This window comes from Colobus angolensis, unplaced genomic scaffold (assembly GCF_000951035.1).
Source record: "Colobus angolensis palliatus isolate OR3802 unplaced genomic scaffold, Cang.pa_1.0 Scaffold455, whole genome shotgun sequence".
NCBI lineage: Eukaryota > Metazoa > Chordata > Mammalia > Primates > Cercopithecidae > Colobus > Colobus angolensis.
The window spans coordinates 100,707-116,597 of NW_012117988.1; the positions used below are offsets into that span (position 1 = coordinate 100,707).

General features: G+C 38.4%; 1 protein-coding gene across 1 annotated transcript in view; it reads right to left on the bottom strand.

Annotated features, from left to right (window-relative positions):
• Nucleotides 1-9,885, bottom strand: part of EQTN (equatorin, sperm acrosome associated) — a 16,745-nt gene extending 6,860 nt beyond the window's left edge. The window contains exons 1-6 of the mRNA XM_011958009.1: nt 9,732-9,885; nt 9,361-9,486; nt 7,408-7,494; nt 5,501-5,587; nt 4,095-4,139; nt 2,758-2,817 (exon numbers count right to left, since the gene is read on the bottom strand). Coding sequence (XP_011813399.1) covers nt 2,758-2,817; nt 4,095-4,139; nt 5,501-5,587; nt 7,408-7,494; nt 9,361-9,486; nt 9,732-9,807 — 481 coding nt within the window. The 5' untranslated portion in view covers nt 9,808-9,885. The remainder of the gene's footprint in view (nt 1-2,757; nt 2,818-4,094; nt 4,140-5,500; nt 5,588-7,407; nt 7,495-9,360; nt 9,487-9,731) is intronic.
• Nucleotides 9,886-15,891: the final 6,006 nt, after the last annotated feature.

Sequence of the window (15,891 nt, forward strand, 5' to 3'; positions counted from 1 at the left end):
AAAAAAAAACAAAAAAACAAAAATAAATAGAATCAATTTATTTAACTTTCTAAAATAAGTTAAATATAAAATTATGTCTGGATCCAGAGATATCAAGAATCTTTTTTTAACTAAATCTATTAATGAAATGATAGCTTTACTGCCAAATTTTATATTTGTCTGAATATATATCTGACTTAATAAACATTTAATGATGACAATATGTCGTTATTTCTCCCCTTTCCCCTAGCTAACCCCCAGCATCTGCCAACTCAAAAGTTCCAAGGGTTTTCACTATTTTCTAGGTAACGATATTTAGGTCATAAGCAATGACAAGCTTCCATGTCTACATTCTCTGATTTTAAAAAATTATAATTGTCAATGTGTGACCTTAGACCATGAAAATGTGTACTGTTGTCAATGACTCTTTTAATGCTTTGAGGTCTATTATTTTGGGAATAATCAAACAAATTATGTTAAAATGGGCTGTGCTCCTGAATTGCTTTTCTGTCTGCTGAAAGGATTTTTAATAACGATGTGTGCTCATAGTATATCTTCTTTATCTAGGTGATGGTCAGAACTAGAGAAGGGTTTGGAACTCATAATCACTGGAAGTTACAGAAAAGCTAGTTACAAGCGTGGGCAGCTTTTCTCTCTAAGCCTCAGTTTTCTTAACTGTAAAATGAAGATAATACCAACTTCATGGAGTTGCTGTGAGGACTAACATAATAATGTACCTACAACACCTAATATGTAGTATGTGCTCAATAAACAATAAAATCAATCAAGCTCTATTCAATAAAATAAATGGCAAAGTATTTATAAAATGAGCCAGCATTTGTCATTCCTGTTTATAACTTTTCTAAACAAGAAGAATCGCTCGATTTTCTTTTCTTTTTTCTTTCTTTGTTTTTCTTTCTTTTTTTTTTTTCTGAGATGGAGTCTTGCTCTGTCACCCAGACTGGAGTGCAGTGGTGCAATCTTAGCTCACTGCAACCTCTGCCTCCCAGGTTCAAGCTATTCTCTTGCCTCAGCCTCCTGAGTAGCTGGGATTACAGGCGCCCGCCACCATGCCTGGCTAATTTTTTTGTATTTTTAATAGAAATGGGGTTTCACCATGTTGGTTAGGCTTGTCTCGAACTCCTGACTTCAGGGATCCGCCTGCCTCAGCCTTCCAAAGTGCTGGGATTACAGCGTCTAGCCAAATCACTCAATTTTCTTGAAGCACCACAAGGCAAATGGCCACAACTATCAATCCAGTGCACAAATGAGGTGACAGGTCTTAGATATGTCATCACGCTATTTTTCAACCAATTATTTGTAGGACAGAGGTTTTCTGGGGGAAATTAATGTGTTTTTTTCATGAAGTTTTCCATTAAAATCAGGAATTTATTTTACTTCTATTAATATAATTAAGCCATTAATGAAAACTGTATCCAGCAACAGGAGCTTACATTCATTGCTGATGAGAATTCCAAAACTACTTTGGAAGATAGTCTGGTAGTTGCTTACAAAAATAACCACTCTCACCTTCCCACCCGCCCTTCCAAAGTGCTAGGATTATAGGCAAGCCACTGCACCTGAACATGGTCTTACTATACGATCCATAAATCGTATTCATAGCTGTTTACCAAAATGAGTCGAAAACATATGTCCACACAAAACCCCGCACACAAGTGTTTACAGCAGCTTTTTTCATAATTGCCGAAAATTGGAAGCAACCAAGATGTCCTTCAGTAGATGAATGAACTAGGTTACACTCATACAATGGAATATCAGTGATAAAAATAAATGAGCTCTCAAGCCACAAGAAAACATAGAGGAATCTTAAATGCATATTGCAAAGTGAAAGAAGCTAGTCTGAAAAGGTTACATACTGTATGACTCCAACTACATGACATTCTAGAAAAGGCAAAACTATAGAGATAGTAAAAAGATCAGTGGTTGTCAGGGGTTCGTGGGGAGAGAGGAACAAGGGGATGAATTGATGGTGGCAGAGGAGATTTTAGGGCAGTGAAACTTTTGTATGATACTGGGATGGTAGACACGTGATATTTTGCATTTGTCAAAACCCAAAGAACTGTATAATACAAAGAGTGAATCCTAATGTAAACTATGGACTTCAATTAATAATGAATCACTATTAGTTCATAAATTGTAACAAATGTACCACATCATGTAAGATGTAGGGGAAACTGAGGAGGGTTGAATATGGAAATTCTGTACTTTCTGCCAAATTTTTCTTTAAACCCAAAACTGCTCTAAAAATAAAGTCTGTTTTAAAAAAAGATTGCATTCTACATATTATTCACTCACCTCCTCCATTTGGTTTCAGGAATAAGTGTTACAAAACAGGAAGGTGGTAATGGTCATCTGCAAAGTATAACTAAAAAAGAATGCTTAGGAACTATAACTCTCCTAAACAGTAAATGTCCTCTCTGAGATGTTAGTCACCATGATACCACCTTTCATACACCAAAAATAGTATCATCATAAAGACACTAAGATGTGTAAGAGTATTTATGTGTCTATTAATTGAAGTATTTTGGTTTGTTTGTTGAGACAGGGTCTCACTCTGTCACCCAGGCTAGAGTACAATATCATGCCACAATGTCCGGCTAATTTTTGCACTTTTTGTAGAGAAAAGGTTTTTGTCATGTTGCCCAGGCTGGTCTCCAGCTCCTGGACTCAAGTGATCCACCTGCCTCAGCCTCCCAAAGTGCTGGGATTATAGGCATTAGCCACTGTACCCAGTCAATTGAAATATTTTGTTCTTACCTGGAATTGGGTGAAATAATTGATCTTTATCATCCATGACCACTGTTGTTCCATTTATAGCTGTTAAAACAATAAATTGGTGTTATGGTAAACAACATTCACTTACTAAAATTATTGCCTGTGTATGTATGTGTGTGTATAATATGTACAGTGTGCTTTCATTATTCATGGTAGTTATGTTCTATAAAGTCCTACAAACACTGTATTAGCAAATACTGAACTGTTCCTGCCAGGGTAAATACAGGGTTAGATTCCTGCAAGTCTGGTCACAGCATTTTCATCAACTGATCAATAAATAACCTTGCTTTATTTGTGTTTCTGTTTAAAGATACTTCACTAAATATATATTGTTGATTCATTAACACTGAACTCATAGAAAACAGCACTATAACACTTGCCTGAATGAAGCTTCTCTAACACATATTAGCTCCATAAGGAACATCACAGCCTTCTTGCACTTAGGAACACTAACCAGCAATTTAACACTACATTTAGGGACCATTTTAAACAGCAAAATCATCAACAAAAAAGCACAAAAAATGCAAAAAATGTGGCACTAAGTGGGGTGCAAAAATGACATTTATTTACAGAACGAGAGCTGAATAAAGAAGGCAGAATATTGCCTTGTTCTATTTCAGCTGGGAATGTGTGTGTCAGACAATTAAAAATTTTCAAAGCTCTGCCAATGTCCATAAATGACTGGGAAGGTGTTGCAACTACTGATTTTGGGGTGACAAAGAAATATTAATGAGTAGGTGATACAGAATGCAAACACAGAATATGGAAAAATGATCAACTGAATATGGTATACATTTCACATATACAATGCATATATTTCTGTGTGATACATGCGTTACCTTTATACATGTGTACATCCATATATGCACATGCATTTATATACACATGCATAGAAATACTATGTACATCATGCTATACATGCATGCTTATATATTTGTGATACACACTTTTATGCATGCATATATTTTGATATATACTTTGCATGTATACATGCATCTCTATGTGCTTTTGCATGCACTGCTCCAAACACAAAGATGAATGATATTGAGCAAGAATCTTACTGAAAAATTTTAACCGTAAATAAATGGAATAACATTTACCATTTGTAAGAGAATAAAACTCTCATAAAGAGTGGGCAATCAGAAAATGTGTGACACTTCATCACCTTTCTAGGTTTGTTTTGAAGTTTGCTATTACATGTGGCAACAAAATGTTGACTTATCGACTCAGTATTAGAGGTATTTAGACTCATCTTAGCTCTAAGTAAGATTTTTAGAAAACCAAAACATTCCCCGAGCTACCTAGCTGTATGACTTTACCTTTAGCTAACATTGTCCAAAATGCAGGCACGTTTGGGGTTGATCCTGTTAAAACAAAACAAAACAAAACAAAACAACAACAACAACAAAACAACAACAGGATAACAAAATAATTTAGTTTGAGTAACATTCATTTGTTTGTTAGTCATTTAGCAGTTAAACTTTGAGCTCCTACAGTGTGTCAGACCCTGGGGTTGGCACTAACTTATACACAAGTAAACAAGGCTCAGACATTATAGTCAAGGAACCCACCTTAATTTTGGATGCAGACAAGAATCATTGCTGTTTATGTAGCAGGATATTGAAGGCGTTAGTAGAAATGCACAGGTGGTATGCACAGGGCTTAATTCAACTTGTTAAGGCCAGAAACCCTTCAAAAGGGAGATGATGCTCCCATATAAGCTTAGAGAACTAGCAATTGTTCACCAGGCAAACAAGGTGAGAGCGAGCTCATTCCAGCCGTGAGCAAACGAGCACTCATAAGCAGGCTCAGTAAACTCTGGGAGCTTCAGGTAAGTCTGGAGTGAAGGGTGTGGATGGGGAATATAACCAGAGTTGAGAGTGGAACATTTTCACAGTGGCCAGATTGTTTTGGAATTGAATGCTTGGTTAAGGAGTTAAAACTTGACCCCAAATTTAGTAGTAAGTTCCTAGAGACGTTTAAGAAGGGGAATGCCAGGATGATCAGGTTTTCATTTTTAAACATATCAAAAAAGATTTTTTTCAGTAGTGTTAAAAATGCAAACTCAGAATAATTACATTAGAAACATACTTGGATTGCATGAACTGGAGAAAATAGGATTTCATGTAACGACACAAAGGTATCCATTCTCTTCAATTAGACCACTCATTCAAGACCTTAGAGGAGAGCCATCCTGGGTTGTTATGGCTCCACAAATATTTTATAAGGAACAGTATTCTTGAGAGGGAAGTAAAATGGTAATTTTGATTTTGCAGCCTCCCACTCCCAACCCCCAAACTCAAATAATCTTAGGAAACACTAACAATTGATCCTAACCAGAGATAAGTTTATTCCTCAAGCAGGCAGAATATTTTTCATTATTAGCAAAATGAATTATATTTTAAATACATTCGATATATACTTATATTTATAAATATATACTAATTTGTGAATACGTATTTAATATAGGCACAAATGTGATACATTTTTATTAAAATAAAATTCTATTTCTACAAATGCTCATTTCCCATCCCTTGTCAGGTATACCTGAAGACTGACTCTTAGACATTCACCATTTAAAATATTTTAGTGACTTTAAAAGGTAGCAGTGTAAATTCTTTAAGCATGCTATGACTTTATGTAATGCTCAGAGTAGTGAAACTTAAATTTTTAAGTCACATAATGATATGCTCCAGGTATGAATACAGTGTAGTAATTTAAATACTTGGAATATTTTTATGAGAGGGTTCGTTAGTAGTTGTTTCTTCTTCACTGGCGGATTTTTCATGTGCAGTTGCATTGACAATTTTATCTAGGAAAAGGGAAAAAGAATGATTGGCATGTAAAAATACTGACTAAATATCTGAGATTAGATATTTTTTAAGCTAAAAAATGGAACAAGGAAAAGGAGAGAGAAGAAATGGAAGAGAAAGACATTAACATTTTCCTGAAATAAATTAAAGGAGAAAGAAGAAGGTATTGAAGAATAAAGTTTTTGTGATCATCGGGTGCCTGAGGTGGGATTAACACGACTATAATTTGTGAAAGAGAGGAAAAGGAATATGTGGCCACAGGCTTTCTTTAGAGGTAAAGAAGATCTCTTGGAGAAGATAATTGGCTCCAGATGGTTCCCTGTACAGGCGGCGAAATGCTCTTCTTTGTCCAGAGCAGCTTGGCTGCTGTTCAGGGTAACGACGCAAGAAAGGGAGGCTGAATATTAAGTCTGCTTGTAAATTGGAAACAGACATTTGGATATAAAGATTTCGGACTACAAATCAAGAGTTTTCAGGTCTAATTTAGTATATATCTCAGTCTGTAATAGGTCCCTCTGGAGGTATGTCACTAAGGGAGTGTTTGGTAACAACTGTGACTGGAGGACCCTTTCTTCAAGTCGATGGCCATTTCAGTTAACTGTTTAATACAGGAGTCAATAAAGTTCCATACGGAGTACAGGGCACCCATTATAGGAGGACTTCTACAGAGGGGGTGAAAAAATTTACACTGAGCCAGCCCACAAACCCATGACAGGTGTCTTGCTGACAAGGAAGGTTGGGAAAGGGAATCAGTTACTGGAGCTGATAGTGATTCAAGCAGCACTCGAAAAACTAATAAGTCATCCTTAAATTCTGCTTTGCAACCCTTATCCTCTGGAGAAAAGCATCTAGATTGCCTCAGTTTACCCCCCTTGCCTTCAGAGTTTTAGGGACTATACTTAAGCAAGCAACCCTTAGTCAAAGGTATCCTCAGATCTCCATCTTCCTGAGGGCTTGCTCCCCTAGAACATCCCCACCATGCCAGCAGGTCTCCTTCTGTCACACCCCATTTAAAATGGCAGGAATGTCTTATTCCAATCCCACTTTCCCTGACAATCCTCTGGGAGCCTGAATTGTGGAAATAAAAGTGAGGGTTTTGCAGTCTCTTCCTTGGGTCCTGTGGTCTGTACTCAGTAACTCATATCCTAAGGGAATTTGAGGTACCTGGTCCACTTAAGAGCTGCCTCTCCATGTCTTGTCCCAGACAACTCAAGATATTGTTTGTTGTGCATAAGCAAGATTCCCATGAGTGATTTACTGAGTTAATATACACCCTTGAAATGTCACTGTCTCATTTAAATCCCAAGGTTTGAAATTGCTCAAAATATTCCATTATTATCAAGTAGCTTTGTTAATAATTAGGCATTCCTGAGTTTCACATTTCTCAATATTGACATTGCCGTAGCTAGAAACATTCTCTCTTCCCCACTTAAAGCTGAAGATAAAAACCAGAAAGGCGTAAAAATGTGGGTTTAAGAAAGATGTAAATTTTCCTAGAATCCTAAATTTAGTTATTATTTAATTTTTCTTTCCACATAAACCAAATGTATGAGGTTTAGAAATGCAAGAACCTCCCCGGATTCTGAAATGATCAGTGTCATGGAGGTGGAGCCTCAAGTGTATTTGTGTGGGAGGAAGTGTGAGAAAAGCAGAGGATGGCCAAGAGCTAAGCTGGATCCAAGTCATAGAATCAACTTTAGAGGGAAAATGTTAGTCTTATTTAGGAATGAAGACTTCTTTTCTCCCCAACAGTTTCTATTGCTGTTTTGAAATCTGTTTAATGGCTTTTACATGTGCAATGGTGCCTTTCACTACTTACAGTTTTTTAGAGAAAAATTCAGGTCAGTTGTGGCTCTCACAGTTATTTCAGACTCAGTGCCATTTGGATTTTGTGTTGTTAACACATCTAAAAACAAAAGCAAAAGTCTTCAGCAACTAGCTAAGTCACTTTTTTCCCTTACCTTTTTCTTCCTCTGAGTTTTTTTCTTAAAACATATGCACTAATAAAAAAATAAAAAAATTACAGTCATTTTTTTCATCAATAAAATAAGAAAGTGGGGCAAGGGTCAAATCTAAAACTAATTGAAAAAAGTCAAACTAGTATCTTTATGTCAAATGACCCCTTCCAAGAAGCAATTATTGGCGAAATTCGTCGAAAAAAAAAATGTAAGCACATAACAGGTGCTGAAGTAGACTTGTAGATGTGCAATGTTATCACTGTTAGTATTGATATTATCAAAAAAACAAGTAAGAAGCATTTACCTGCCCTTGAACCTTCTGTTAGACTATGGAATGAACACTTCAGCTTAAAAAGCATATTGTTTGATAACAATTAGGCTCCCTCACATATACTCAAATCTACACATACACATAAAGAATGATGCTCTTAAGACTCATCAGTGGAATTGGATGCAACTCAAAACTGATGTACATATTCCCCCAACCAAAGGATCAAAGTGAATTGGATCAAGACAACAGACTGAACATGCACATGTGTCTCCTTTCTCCAAAATTTCATAAGGTGACACAAAATTCTATATACACATGAATGTATGTGCGTGTATTTAATATGTACATATTCATTTCTCTCTTTGTGAGAACAGAGAAATTCACCCAAGTGTGTATATGAGAAGAATGTACATGGGAAAAACTGCACATAGACTAAATGTTCTCTAACAAGATAACAGATAAATCATGGACAACACACATAAAAATGGTGCCACTAATATTTCATCGTTTTTGAGCAATTCCTGAGACAGAGCTATGGAAAAATAAAAGGAAGTCACAACCCGACACTCATGCCATGAGTTATGAAAGTATAAAAGTTGAAACACTGGTATTTTTCTAGGAACAGACAGTTTAAAAAAACAAGTATAACAATTGGCCTAATTTCATGTTAGAGTTTTGATTATATTAAATGTTTCACATTAGTAGGGAATTGGTGTTAGACACTTGGCTATCATCCTTGAAAAATATGTTTTATCCCTACTTTATGCCATACACAAAAATAATTGGATTTAAAGCTCAAGTTAAAAACATAAAACTACTTTTAAAAATCAAGAAAACAATATTTTGGACTGGATAAGACCTGTTAAAGCAAGACACAAAATGCAGAGATTATAAAGAAATGAATAAACAGAATTGATATTATAAAACTTGAAATCTTCTCAGTAATTAAAGATACTTAAACAGGCTTGGCCAGGTGTAGTGGCTCGCACCTATAATCCTAGCACTTTGGGAGGGTGAGGCACGTGGATTGCTTGGGCCCAGGAGTTTGAGACCAGCCTGGGCAATATGATGAAACACCGTTTCTACACAAAAATACAAAAATTAGCCTGGTGTGATGGCATGTGCCTGTAGTCCTAGCTACTCGGGAGGACTGCTTGAACCCTGGGAGGTCAAGGCTGCAGTGAGCCATGGTCGTGCCACTGCACTCCAGCCTGGGTGACAGAGCAAGACCCTGTCTCAAAAAATGAGTAAGATTCAATAAAATAAAATAAGGCTTACAGATAAGCAACATCCTGGCAGAAAATATTTATTATTTTTACCATAAAAAGGATTAATACATTCTACATAAAAAGAGCCCTTGAAAAGAAATGAAAATACAACGTAATGGAAAAATGGGCAAGGGTATGAACAGGCAAGTCACAGAAGTAGAAATAAAATACCCAACAAATACAGGGGGAAATGATGGAATTTTAAAAAGGCGACTTAAGTCAAACCAGGATAATCAACTTTTGCATATACATTTCTATTCACTTTAAAGACTTACATTGCTTTATATCTTTATAATAATTGCCATTTTTCTCATTAGCAGGAGCATAATTGTGAGTATGATCTTCATGCTTTTCTTCCTGTTTATTAGCATCTTCATTTAAAGGCATCACATTAGGCAATGCTAAAAAAAAAAAGTATTACACACCATAGATCAGAAACATGTTGATTTCTTTTACTGCTTTCTTTTTCTAACTGCATTTTTTTTCACAAAGGATTAGAGGCAGAGATTTAAAATCTAAAGCATACCATATTTCCAACAATAAAGTTTATATCATCCTGTAGAAAACTGCCACATACCAGTTTTTCATAATTATGGGTCATCCTTCTTACCTACTATTTTTATAAAAGTTTTAAATACTCTCTCACCTTCAATAGTAGGCTTCAAAGTGCCACCTTTCAAGGAAAAAACTCCAGGTATAAAAATAAACAATATAAAATTCATTGGGAAATTGAAGTGATTTATCCAGTAACCTAGTGCGTCTTCCCAGAGCCTCCTTTCTGTGGCCCAGCAGGTCCTGTGTCTAACTAGGACATTATGACATCACTGTCAGATGGGCATCAGAATGCTGGTGGGGGTGGGGTTCCCAACAGCTTTGTGACTCAGTCTGAAGACTGCTTTATCTCAGGTACTATAATGGCTTTTAGTTTTTTAAAAATAAACCATTACAAGATTTTCTTTGGAAGTTAATAAATGTGTTTTCAAAAAAGAATGTTACTCAGTTCTGGATTTTAAAGAACCATTTGTAGAGCACTCGATTCTGTGGCTAATCGGGGCGCCAGTTGTAACACGCACGGACCTAGGGGACTGAACACAGTGGGGCAAATGCAGGAATAAAACACAAAGACAAAAGAGTATATTTGGAAGCACCCTGCCTCTAGTGGACAAGGGCCCCGAGCTTTACACAGCCCTCCGTATTTATTGGGCAAAAGAGATAGTGAGAAGGAGGATGGGAGCTCTGGGTCCAGAGTAGGCTTGCAAGACTGCATTCTCTAGATGTTGCAGTAGGTAACCTCGGAGTCAGAGAGTAATTGCCTCCAGCAAATCTTCTGTGTGCAGAAATTTTTGCTCACATCCTGCATTCATAATAAACAGTTTGCTGTTTGATCATATAGTCTCCAGTGGAATTCTGAGTTGGTCATGTCCCAAGGGCTTTCGGCTCCCTGCAACCATTAATATTGTTAATAATAAAATGAGAACAGATCTTCTTGTTTCTCAAAGCATTGCAATATGATATGTTTTACTGGATAAATGCAATAAAAGTATCTTCTAAAAACTAGTCAGAGGCCGGATGCAGTGGCTCACACCTGTAATCCCAGCACTTTGGGAGCCTTAGGTGGGCAGATCATTTGAGGTCAGGAGTTCAAGACCACCCTGGGCAACACGGTGAAACCTCATCTCTACTAAAAATACAAAAGTTAGCCAGGTGTGGTGGCCCATGCCCTTGAACATGGGAGGCAGAGGTTGCAGCGAGCCGAGATTGCACCACTGCACTCCAGCCTGGGTGAAGAAGTGAGTCTCTGTCTCCAAAAAAACAAAACAAAACAAAACAAAAAGCAAAACAAACAAAAACAACAACTAGTCGGAAAAACCAAGTTCTGATGCCAAATGCCCTACAAGTCTACAAGTTCCAGTTAATGGATTATCTTAACTATAATTCTTTAGAAAAGTTCTCTAAAACTATCATTTTTAGATTTTAAGACCTGTATTATATAAATAATAATAAGTTTCACAGCCAGTACTATTTAAGACTCATTTATTGGGTTGAACTTGTTTACTTTATATATTTATATATATAATTTTTCCTCATGTCTAAAAGAATTAGATGTGGTGAGGTTTTAATATACCCATATTTTTTTCAAGAGGCAGAGTAGGTCATATAAGTAGTATAGGGAATGAAGTTGAAGACATACACATACTAAGAAACAAGACAATTTTTTTTTTTTTGAGACAAAGTCTCACTCTGTCACCCAGGCTGGGGTGCAGTGGTACAATCTCGACTCACTGCAACCTCCGCCTCTAGGGTTGAAGCAATTCTTGTGCCTCAGCCTCCCGAGTAGCTAGGATTACAGGCGCCTGCCACCACGCGCAGCTAATTTTTGTATTTTTAATAGAGACGGGGTTTCACCATGTTGGCCATGCTGGTCTTAAACTCCTGACCTCAGGTGATCCACCTGCCTCGGCGTCCCAAAGTGCTGGGATCACAGGCGTGAGCCACTGCATCCATATGTAACACAATTTTATAAAATGGCCTAAAACATATTTTCAAAGAATGCTAAGAATGTTAATTGATTGAGTCATCCCAGTCTTCAAGATAATTCATTAAATGGAGATAAATTCCACAAGGTATAAATTAGTTATCACAGTCCATTAATATAAACCGAAAAACTGTGCGTAAAAAATTAATTTGAATACTATTTTCCTTAAATCTGAGTAGTAAGTTTACATAGTACATAAAATAAAATAAGTGATTAGCTACATCATTCAGAATAATTGCCCTGCTGAGCCCTGCCTGAATTTATGACACACAAAAGCATGAGATATGTTAAACTGGGTGTTGCTGTAAGTCACCAAGTTTCAGCATACTTTGCTATGCAGCAATAAATAGCTAGAACACTTCGGAAACTTACATTCAAACAAATCACCTTCTGGCACATCCTTCCATCCTGGCAGCTCTCTACTCTGGATATACCTGACATCCTTGTTCTTCAATCCCTTAGAAATCTCACATATCCTGACCTCTTCACTCACTCTCCATCCAGCAGCCCCCATCTCTCTTTACTTTTTTTAATATCCAACTCAGATTCGATGAGTATTATTCTAATTAAGAACTCATTATGGCTGGGCTCAGTGGCTCACACCTGTAATCCCAGCACTTTGGGAGGCCGAGGCGGGCGGATCATGAGGTCAGGAGATCGAGACCATCCTGGCTAACACAGTGAAACCCCGTCTCTACTAAAAATACAAAAAAAAATTAGCTGGGCATGGTGGCGGGCACCTGTAGTCCCAGCTACTCGGGAGGCTGAGGCAGGAGAATGGCATGAGCCCGGAAGGTGGAGCTTTCGGTAAGCCGAGATGGCACCACTGCACTCCAGCCTGGGTGACAGAGCGAGACCCCGTATCAAAAAAAAAAAAAACAAACAAAAAAACAAAAACAAAAACAAAACTCATTATGCAGTTCTAGGGACGGAGCAGCTAATTGTTCCTCTAAAGATATTTAGACAGAAACACAGACTATGGCTTGCACACAAACAATCTCTATTGCTGCCTGTCTTCCTCCTGAGACCACCCAATTGGAGAGAAAAGGAAGGATCCTGAGCCAAAGAAGAGAATTACTGGTTCCAGTTTATCTGTATTCTAAGTAGGTGTGGAGAAGTCTCATGGCCTGAAGAAAAGAGAGTCATTTCTCCTCTACTGGGGGAGCTGCAGGAATTATCAAGTCCCCTCGGGGGCAGCGGCAACGGCACAGGCTGGGTGTATGTCTCTCCCTGCCCTCCCTCTTACGGGGCTGGCTGACTCATTGCTGGGTCAGGCAAGAAGGGTTGGGATGCAGGATCACACTGAGAATGACCAGGCACTTAAGGGTTGGACTGCACAAGCAAATCAAGCGCTTCCAGGCACTCAGAATACCCCAGGGAGAAAACAACAGCAACGACCACAAACCACAAAAATAGTTCCCTGTTCCTTAAACAGCAAATACCTATTTCAAACAAATGTATTACAACCAAATAGCGTCAGCCAGTGTTCTCTCTAAGACACAGAAGCTTTAGCGGAACCTAAAGGACTTTTATTTTAGTTTTACTTTTTCTACTCTTTAGATGTTAAAATGTTTTCTTCTATGGGATAAGGGTGGTAATAGACATTTGCATCTATAAATCACTCTTCATTAATTTTAAACTTTCTAGCCCACAGAATTAAAAAATCTAGAAGCCCATGAAAGAAAGGACTGTTGGTCATTTTCTTTTTTCTTTTCTTTTTTCTTGAAACAGAGTCTCACGCTGTCACCCAAGCTAAAGTGCAGTGGCGCGATCTTGGCTCATTGAAACCTCTGCCTCCCTGGTTCAAGCAATTTTCCTGCCTTAGCCTCCCCAGTAGCTGGGATTACAGACGCCCACCACCATGCATGGCTAATTTTTGTATTTTTACAATGGTGTTTCACCACGTTAGCCAGGCTGACCTCGAACTCCTAACCTCAGGTGATCCGCCTGCCTCAGCCTCCCGAAGTGCTGGGGTAACAGGCGTGGATCACCATGCCTGGCCCTGTTGGTCATTTTCCATAGCCTATGGAAAGCCTGACTTGGGTCTCTCTGGAGGGAGGAGTTTAGGTTATTCAGGTGGGGATGGGCTGCCATTGAAGGATTCCGAGGAAGTATGGGGAAGGAAAAGTGTCATCACCAGGTCTTGGATTTAGAAAGAGCAGTCTGGTTTCAGTTTGTGAAAACTAGAAGGTGAGAGAAGGAGCCTGGAGATTTGTAGAGTAATGGGCAGGAGGTAAAGGAGAGGCCATGAAAATAAATGCAGAGATCATGAAAATGCAGAAAGGGAGACTGTTTGGCTTTGGTGCTAATTTTCTAAAAATAATTTGGACAAATCTTTCTTCTCAAACGCTGGGGCTAATCAGCTATTTTGTCTTTCCAGAATCTCATTAAAAGAGAGAGTCTGCCTTTCAGGACAATCTTTCTATGAAAGGTAGAGACAAAAAAAAGGGGTGCAATTTATTTTATACTTTTTCTAAATAAAAGGCTTTTTCTTCTTCTGTCAGCCAGACTCGTCTGTTTTGGCGAGCTTTCCATTGGCAATTGTTGCTTTCTCCAGTCTGTATTCACTGATTGGCTGCATTTGAACCCTTGTAATTATCAGGTGTCTTCTTTGTGTCAATAGATCCCTGCATCTGGCCCTAATGCAAATCACATCTCTGTAATTACCAGACATGATGGGTATAAGAATGGATGCTGGAGATTTGCACATAAATGGGCAAAATTATTCTTTTCCAAATGCTTCTAAACCTAGAGATGAGATCAAGTACAGACATATTATGCCTCTACTCTACCTGGCTCTGCGCCCTTTTCTGGCTCTTCCCTCATCTGCATATACATAAGCTTTCTCTCTCAACTTTCCAGTCCCCCAGGCTGGAAGATAAAGTATCATAGGTGACTTTTCTTAATCCCTTGCTTCTTACTCCACAGCTAATCAGGTGGCTTCCCTTCTTTGAGACATGCTTATATCCACTGCTTCCTTTTCATTACTACTTCTACCAGAGTTAGGTCATTATCTCCTCAGGACACGAAGATTATACTATTCTCCTTTCTAGGCCATGTGGTGAAGTTGAGAAGCATGCATTCTAAAGAAAAATAAAATGCAGGTTGATTACAAACATCATTACTTTCTAGTTATACATGACCATGGCATGATAGTTTAACTTCTCTGATCTTCAGTTTCCTCATCCATAAAATATGAAATGATAACAAACTAGCTCTTTAAAAGTCTGTTTACCCCTGGAAAAATACCTGTGATGCTTCCTTGAGTGATGAAGCTTAATTTAAGAGGACATTTTTATGGGTTGATAATTGAAGTGATGCTGTAAAGTATATATTGGCAGGTGTCTTAGATTGGGCTCCTCTAGAAGCTGATTCCAAAACTAGGATTTGAGAACCAGTGATTGATTAAGGAAGTGCTGCTACAGGAAGTAAGTAAGGCAGAAGAAGAAGCAGGACAGGGAAAGAGGACACCAAGCAGGAGAGCAGTCTTAGGCAAGGTCTCACAAAGAGGAACTTTAACTTGATCCTTCAAGAAAATGTTGGAGGGAAAGTCATGCCCTGGAATCGCCCCAGCCCAAAGTAAGGGAGCTGAGTCTGTCATCCCATGTTGATGTCAGACAGTGGTTAAGGGCTACCCAGAGGAGTTAAATTTCCAGGTTCCTCTGGGTCTTTCTGTGTGCTATGGGAATCCGAGGGCAGTTCTCCAAGAAATAGGTCTATGTGCTAGCTTTGGAAGTTAGACTGATGATAGGCGTACCTAAAAATGATAAAGACAGGTTTGGGGAGATGTGGGAAGATGCTGACATTATCCACTACAGCTCACCCCTTGCGTGGCTCAGATTCATCAGATCCGCTTGTATCCTGTCATGGATTCTTCAGGATGAATGATGGTTGGTAGCAGCTTCTGGGGAAAAACTTCTAAGAGTGTTATGGGAGAACTACAATTCTCACTGCCGTGGCAGTCCAGAGGCCATAATGAGCATTTATCATCTGTGTCCCCTACAATTGGTTCTAGAAGGTAACTTCTGATGGTTTAGTCTGCTCCCCTGGGGTCTTGGTTTCTATGACTTAGTCAGGCTGCAGTTGTTGTAATTGCTCATGTATAGTTAACATGGAATTCTGACCAGACTCCTCTCTGCCCCTCTTATGTATCAGCAACCCTAGACCCTCAGGATGGTTGGGGTCAATTACCTCTGCCAGTAGGATAACTCTTTTTACCTGCTGGTCTATTAGCGTGAAGAGCCCTAAATGACCAGGCAACATCAATAGC